Source organism: Nothobranchius furzeri, chromosome 16 (assembly GCF_043380555.1).
Source record: "Nothobranchius furzeri strain GRZ-AD chromosome 16, NfurGRZ-RIMD1, whole genome shotgun sequence".
Lineage (NCBI taxonomy): Eukaryota > Metazoa > Chordata > Actinopteri > Cyprinodontiformes > Nothobranchiidae > Nothobranchius > Nothobranchius furzeri.
The window spans coordinates 21,789,535-21,797,283 of NC_091756.1; the positions used below are offsets into that span (position 1 = coordinate 21,789,535).

The 7,749-nt window shown below is 45.5% G+C and overlaps 1 protein-coding gene across 2 annotated transcripts in view; it reads left to right on the plus strand.

Moving 5' to 3' along the window:
* The window catches only part of unc13d (unc-13 homolog D (C. elegans)), a 118,438-nt gene extending 111,548 nt beyond the window's left edge, over window positions 1–6,890 (plus strand). For both annotated transcript variants that reach the window (XM_070545486.1, XM_054736485.2), the window contains one exon: window positions 6,595–6,890. In XM_070545486.1, the coding sequence (XP_070401587.1) occupies window positions 6,595–6,707 (113 nt within the window). In that variant the 3' untranslated portion in view covers window positions 6,708–6,890. The remainder of the gene's footprint in view (window positions 1–6,594) is intronic.
* The last annotated feature ends 859 nt before the right edge of the window (window positions 6,891–7,749 follow it).

The window sequence follows — 7,749 nt, forward strand, 5'->3', positions numbered from 1 at the left end:
TATTCAGGGGTTCTGGAGAGGAGGGTCCATCAGATTGTCGAACCTCAGATTTAGGAGGAGCAATGTGGTTTTCGTCCTGTCCTTGGAATTTACCCAACCAGTCTAAATGTGTTTTGTGGATTTGGAGAAGGCGTTTGACCGCGTCCCTCGGGGGGCCCTGTGGGGGGTACTTCGGGAGTATGGGGTACCAGGCCCTCTGATACGGGCTGTTAGGTCCCTGTATGACCGGTGTCAGAGCTTGGTCCGCATTGCCGGCAGTAAGTCGGGCTCGTTCCCAGTGAGAGTTGGACTCCACCAAGGCTGCCCCTTGTCACCGATTCTGTTCATGACCTTTATGGACAGGATTTCTAGGTGCAGCCAAGGTGTGGAGGGCATCCGTTTTGGTGGCCTGAGGATCAGGTCTCTGCTTATTGCAGATGATGTGGTCCTGTTGGCTTCATCAGAACGTGATCTTCAGCTTTCACTGGAGCGGTTCACAGCCAAATGTGAAGCAGCTGGGATGAGAATCAGCTCCTCTAAATCTGAGACCATGGTCTTGATTCGGAAAAGGGTAGAATGTCTTCTCCAGGTCAGGGATGAGGTCCTGCCCCAAGTGGAGGAGTTTAAGTATCTCGGGGTCTTGTTCACGAGTGAGGGAAAACTGGAGCATGAGATCGATAGGTGGATTGGTGCTGCATCTGTGGTGATGCGGGCGTTGTACCGGTCTGTCGTGGTGAAGAGAGAGCTGAGTCAGAAGGCGAAGCTCTCGGTTTACCGGTCGATCTACATTCCTACCCTCACCTATGGTCATGAGCTTTGGGTAGTTACCGAAAGAACGGGATCACGGAAGCAAGCGGCCGAAATGAGTTTTCTCCGAAGAGTGGCTGGGCTCTCCCTTAGAGATAAGGTGAGAAGCTCGGTCATCTGGGAGGGTCTCATAGTAGACCCGCTGCTCCTCCACGTCGAGAGGAGCCAGTTGAGGTGGCTCGGGTATCTGGTTAGGATACCTCCTAGACACCTCCCTGGTGAGGTTTTCCGGGCACTTCCAACCGGGAGGAGACCTAAAGGTAGACCCAGGACACGGTGGAGGGACTATGTCTCTCACCTGTCCAGGGAACGCCTTGGGATTCCCCCGGAGGAGCTGGCCCAAGTGGCTGGGGAGAGGGAAGTCTGGGCCTCTCGACTTAGGCTGCTGCCCCCGCGACCCGACTCCGGATAAGCGGATGAAAATGGATGATGATAACTCTTTGAATGAACATGAAAAAAATCATGGAAAGGACTGCCACGTGATCAAGTTGCTTCAGTTCAGCTTCATACATTTCTGTTATCCTAACTTGTGTTGAGCCAAAGTAATTCATCAAAGTTGAGTCAACTTATTTACTACATTTGGATCCTGTTTAGTGATATAGGGTCAAACTATCATGTGAAACTGCTAAAACAAGTCATGTCAACTCAACGTGATTGTTATGAACTAAAGTAACTTGATTTTATTCAAAATAACTGTTTTATGTTTACAGTACGAAGGTTTGGGTGGACGATCTGAGCTTGGGACGCATGTGCTCCTGTAGAACATCGTTAGTGTGTTCATTCAAACAGCATTACTAAGTAATGGAGTTGGTCAAACTCACTATGATTTCTATGGGCGTCATTGTACTTGGAGACACTGCTGAGTGCTTATTGTGACAGGGTGAGCATCCTGTCACTGTATCCCGATTGATCATGTGCTCTGGCTACTTAGCCACGGGGATGTCCTTTTGGCTGACTGGTTGGCGTGCGTGACTCTCACCCAGGAGTCTGGGGATCAAATCCCGGTCCCTTGTTTCTCCACCTTGTCACATTATGAACCCCTCTGTACCACTATCCTTTTCAGTCATGGTTTTTGTTTTTGCTCACTGCCAGCTTAAGAACTACACACAGTTCTTTTGTACACGTGTGGCGGAATGGGTTGGGACTAAGCAGACTATTAAAAAGTTAAGATCCTGCCAACAACGCCAAATGTGGCGGAGCTCGTGGTAGGGTACCTTCTTTCTGAAGCTTGTCCCTTTAACCTTGATTATTTACCACCCAAACTGGGAGAACACACAACGCCACCTTGGGAATTTCAAATTGGACACCTCTAGGCACACGTAGGTTCATGCTCCAAAGAGGCGGCAGAAACGAGGTTACAAAAAGTTCTAATTGATTAAACACCATGTTTAATAAAAGACAGTTTAAAAAGTCATTTAAAAGTAGTAATTTAAAAAAGGGGGAATTTAAACAAAGAAAAATAGTGTCACAAGGCTGGAGCTTACCAAGGTGTAGTGGGACCACTGGAGGTTTTAGTAAAATAAGAAAAACTAAATACAAAAATCACCCAAAGCACTAGTGAGCAGTCACGCAGATGTGAAAAGAACCAATACCAGCTCGCACACAGCAAACGCCACCAGAGAACCACCGTCACCACCCTTGGCTCCGGCCTGGACAAAACAAACAGGGGTTAGAAACAAGTAAATGAACACTGTTAAAATATAAAATAGTGCTCCGGAGTCCTCCTGCGCCAGGGGAGAGGGGATCTCTCTATCCACTCCAACCGGCACGCTGGGTGGAAAACGTCTGGCGAAGGAGCACTACTAGTAATTTTCCAATCCTCGGCTGCGCTCCAAGTGAGCGGCAGCCCAATCGCTCCAGGTAGGTCGGTCAGCTCCGTTGAACCGCTCCTCGGTTGTTTAAGGATCACAGCAGTGACTCAAAACAATGTCCCACAAGCACCACAACACCTCGGGTCCTAAAAGGTAATAAACCTTGTTAACCCCAGAAAAGAATAGTCATGACTGAGCGTGCAGCGAGGGGGGCGTGCCGCACATACATACCACACCAACGGTAGGTCACACTAGAAGGTAGGCACGCTTCCCGTCCAACAGCACGCAGGTAAAGTTACAGCTCTCTTATGGAGCTTCCAAACGTTGCCTCTCTCTGCATACAAGCCTGTATTCGTTGTCACTAATCTGCTTTTAACAGCTGATCAAAGTACTCGCCGCGATCCAACACACGTCCAGCTTACGCTGCTGCTGTCCAAAGTGCAGCTACTTCCGTGAGCAAAGAAAGAAACACTGACTGGGTCTGCTTTTTATGCCCACAGCTCTCCTACTGACAGGGCCAGGTGTTCTAATCATCAGGAGCAGGCTGCCTCATCCTGCTACACATGTATATTTCATTTCACTTATATTACTTTAAATGTGAATTGAACTCAAGCTGTAACAGATGGATTCATTTAAATTTTCAACATTCAGAAAGAGCATGGCATGCTGGGAAATCTGTTCCATCCAACCAGTAATCAGTGAGCTGAATCGTGAACACAATCTTTTTAAGTTACTCCAACAAGAAGGAATCAAGTAAAACTACATTGTACCCTTTTAAGTTAACATTACACAAGTTAATCGTCTTCATTTTACAAACTTAATCAACTTATGAAGAAACTACAAGTCAGGAATACGTAATTTGAACAAACAAAGGATTTCCAGTTTTTCAGTACAGCTGCACCTGATCAGACACGCTTTTGTTTCCATCAGTCTTCTGTTATAACTGTGGCTGATATTTTACTCCTCTTGGCAGAATTACTTGAGTAGTTACATGGCTGTTAACTGTATGTCCGTCATGTGAAGTCCAGCTCAGAATCTAAATGTTAGTCTGCTTTATCCAATCAAAAACCAGCTCTGATGCGTTTGGGGTCATTGTCCCGTTTCATTCTTCTTGCTTTATGCGAAGATAGATGCCTTTTTCTATTCCTCCTCCTAACCCTGCCTGTCTTTGCCTGCCCACGTCCTGACAGTCCATCTGGAGCATCTTTGCATTTTCAACCATGGACCTGGTCAGCTGGTTTCTAAATGCAATCGATCAACTTTTCTCTACCTGAAGAACAGCTGAGGGAGAGCCCTCCTGAGCTAACAGAACGCACTCGGCTGGATATGTGATGGATACCTGGGGCCAGTAGATCATGTCACTGCTGTGCGTGGAGGATGTAGAAAATGTTTATGTAATTGGACTCGTGATAATTGGGTTTCTGCTATTTGGAATGGGTGGTACAGCAAATTTCAAAAGCTTTTGGGAGAAATTGGCAAGCTACCTGTGCTCAACAAAGGGATGTGTGGTTCTTTAAAAGGCACTAAGTAACATTTTCATATTTTTAAAACATTTTCTTCAGCCAGTATGCGCTAAAACGATCTTTACAGGGTAAATTAAGTATCTTACCCCCCTCCGTCCCTTGTAAGCAGGATACCCCGTTTGCAACTTCAGCTTCTCCAACCGCTGCCCTGAAGTCTCTCAAAGTCACCTGTCCTGCAAGAAGCAGATCCTAACTCCCTTCCCCAAGGGCCAGTATACAGCATGTTTTAGTTGTTTCCCTAATCTAACACACTTGATTCACCAGTTCAGCAGCTCTGCAGAACGGTAAAACATGCAGGGGAAGGAAGTTGGAGATCACTGCTTCATGGCAATCCATGTTTACACCTCGGAACAGACTAGCTATACCTGGTTAGCACTCATTGGAATGTGTTTGTCATAGCGGAGCCTCAGAAAAACAAAAAGGCATGTACTATATACTGAGGTTTTTATACCTCTGCTGTATCCTGTCGATGGAAGGGCTGATATGCCCCACCCCCATTTCCTATCTGCATATGGGAGCGTAGTTTAGAGGCTGCACAGTATGTCCTGTTTATGTTTGTGTTGTTGGCATGCTCTTGGACAGGTTGTGTAGAAATGTTATTTGGTTGTACCGGGATGCTGATTCATTCTGATTCTGAACGCCCAGTTGGGTCCAAGTTTCAACCATCTTGCTGATGATCTCAGGTGGAGTAAAAGAACCTGAGGTAGTCCTCCTATCCTATCCAATCCAGATTTATTTATGTAGCACATTTAACAACAGCATGACAGCTGACCAAAGCGCTTGACACACAATAAAAGGAAACAAGGTAAAATGTTCAAATCAAGAGGTAGAAAAAGAACTGAGTAAAACAACACAAGGTAAATACCTGGTAATGACTAAAAACTTTAGTAAAATTAACTAAAAAAAGTGCTACAACAAAAAAAGTAATTTAAAGGAGAGAACAAAGTACGGAACGATAAAACTTCCTCTTTCATTATTCCACTTTGCACACCAGAACCACATCATGATGCTGACACCTCCTTGCTTGATAGCTGTTTCTGTATTCTTGGGTCTTAAAGCCTCATCTCCACTCTTGTCATTGTGAACAAACAGCTCCATATTTGTCATGTGACAATAAAATCTTTCTCTAAAAGACATTTGTCTTATCCATGTTGACAGCTGTTGGTTCTAGTCCAGCTTGAAGGTGTCCCTCCAGGAGCAGATGCTTCTTTCTTGGTCCTCTGGTTTCACTATGGACAGAAACTGGTGCTCTAGATGTTAATGTTTATGTATTTAGCAGACGCTTTTGTCCAAAGTGACTTACGGGTGATAATCAAACCAGCAGGTTGCCCTTGAGGCCAACAACAAACAGTATTCAGTCAATCCTAGGTGGCAGTGAGGCAGCATAATCAATCATGGAGGGAAGTGAACACGGAGTGGACAGTGGAGTGGGGGACAGGTGCAGGGAGGGTGCCAGTTTAGAAGATGCTTTCAACATTGCTAGTTTAGAGTATTTCTCTGGGTACTTTCCTGGAGGGGGGTGGGGGGTTCTAGTCAGAAAAAAGGCATTGGTAAAATATTACAGCTCCAACTGCCCCTGTGTGTTCATGGCCATGGTTAATAGCTCCAACCCTATGGCTCTGAGTGCTGTTATGCTAATCATATCTGGTATGTAATCATTAGTATGATCTGGTATTTGTCCGCAGGCAGGCTTGTTTAATAAACACCAATAGTAAATGACGGAAGAACTGGGTGGGAGGTGGAGCTGTAATCCCGGGAGTGTGGAAAATAAGTGACGGTTCCAGATAAAACATGGAGGCTTAAGATCCAGCGTGGGCTAAACGCAGGTTATTCTTTTAGAGGAAAGATGATCAGAATTTTTATTTAACATTTTATCACTGATAGAACCAAGCTGGACTGAGTTAGGTCAGAGCCAGGCTCCACAGATAAATGGTCTGTATTTGATATAGCACCTTCTAGAGTCCTGGAACCCCCCAAGGCGCTTTACAACACAATCAGTCATTCACCCATACACACACATTCACACACTGGTGGGGATGAGCTACAATGTAGCCACAGCTGCCCTGGGGCGCACTGACAGAGGCGCCACCGGTCCCTCCGACCACCACCAGCAGGCAACGTGGGTTAAGTGTCTTGCCCAAGGACACAACGACAGCGACAGACTGAGCGGGGCTTGAACCTGCAACCTTCCGATTGCGGGGCGAGCTCTTAACTCCTGTGCCACTGTCGACCCTTCTCCTTATGTTTGTTTGACCTGATGAAGTTTAGAAAAGGCTCAAACAATCTCATAACTGTAAATCCACCGTTCTTCTTCTTGAACCATTTCCTTTGAGTCAACAGCTATGTAGATATGTGAACGTGTCTGTATATCCTGCTTCTAGACTATTGGACGTCTGCCCACATACTGACACTTGTGTCAAACTGAATTCTACCAATCCAGAAGATCCTAACTCTGTGTGCTTCTGTTGTTCCAGAGGACAGCATCTTGAAGTTGCTGGAGTCCAGGAAAAGCGAGCGGGAGGCTCAGGCGTTTGTGAAGAAGCGGCGACAGCGGGAGAAACAGTCCCAGGAGGCTGTGAAGTCGTGACAAACACACCAACACACGGTCTTCCTCCAAAAATATACAATTTGTTTTAATGATCAGTACCAAAAAAGGAAAAAGAAAGCACTCAGAAGGAAACACTGGCATTGCATGAGCTGTGTGTGGACAACATGGTTTACCAAAGACCCGTCACAGTGATCGCCAACACTTTCACACCTCCATCTAAACATTTACACATCCGTATGCGTCCTGATGGTAAGAAGAATCAGTGCAAAAGAAAGCTATAACGTCACTTTTGTGTGTGTATACATTTATATATAATATATATGAGATATATATTATAAAGTTGGTGAAATGCCAAAAATGACCACAAATGCATAAATTTGGCAAATAAATTTCATTTATGAAAATGGCTTCGTTTGGGGTGTTTTGTGTTGGCATGAGAGAGTTAAATAAAAAATACTCCCGTGTCCTGGCCCCCGATTGTGATGTCTTCCTGCTGAGGAACCAGACAAACCTGTGTTTCTGACAGATTCCTGCACAATTCAAACGTTTTAGTATTTGACCTTTTTACAATTCACCGGCTAAAACTATCACGTAAAAGCATTCTGCTGCCAGGACGGCTCGTGGTGACAGCCTGTGGCTGCAGGGCTGAAGCTGGAGGTGTTTCCAGGGGGATCCCCCCCCCACACACACACACACACACTGTGAAAAGCACTTAAAAACAGTCCTCCGTCCGTCCTTCAAGGACGTTTCTCACACAGCACATGAATGAGTGGGCTCTCGATGAAAAGTTTATGGAAGTCAAAAAAGCTTCTGCAAAAACCACGAGGCTCGGAGCAACTATGGTGGCTAAAGTCTGGTTAACCTTTCAGATCACTTGGTTTAAAACTAGTTAAGTAAAGAATTGATGGTTAAGGGGAGAAACAAATAACAGCAGGTGGTTTATGAGCGGAGTACAGTGTTGCTGGTTGAGAGCGTTAACCAGCAGAATGTGGTCTCCATGGGTAACACTGGCAGCATAACCAGAGCTTTAACTTGGTGACTAATGCTCGCTCAGCTGGTCTTTTCTCTGGTTTAAGAAATT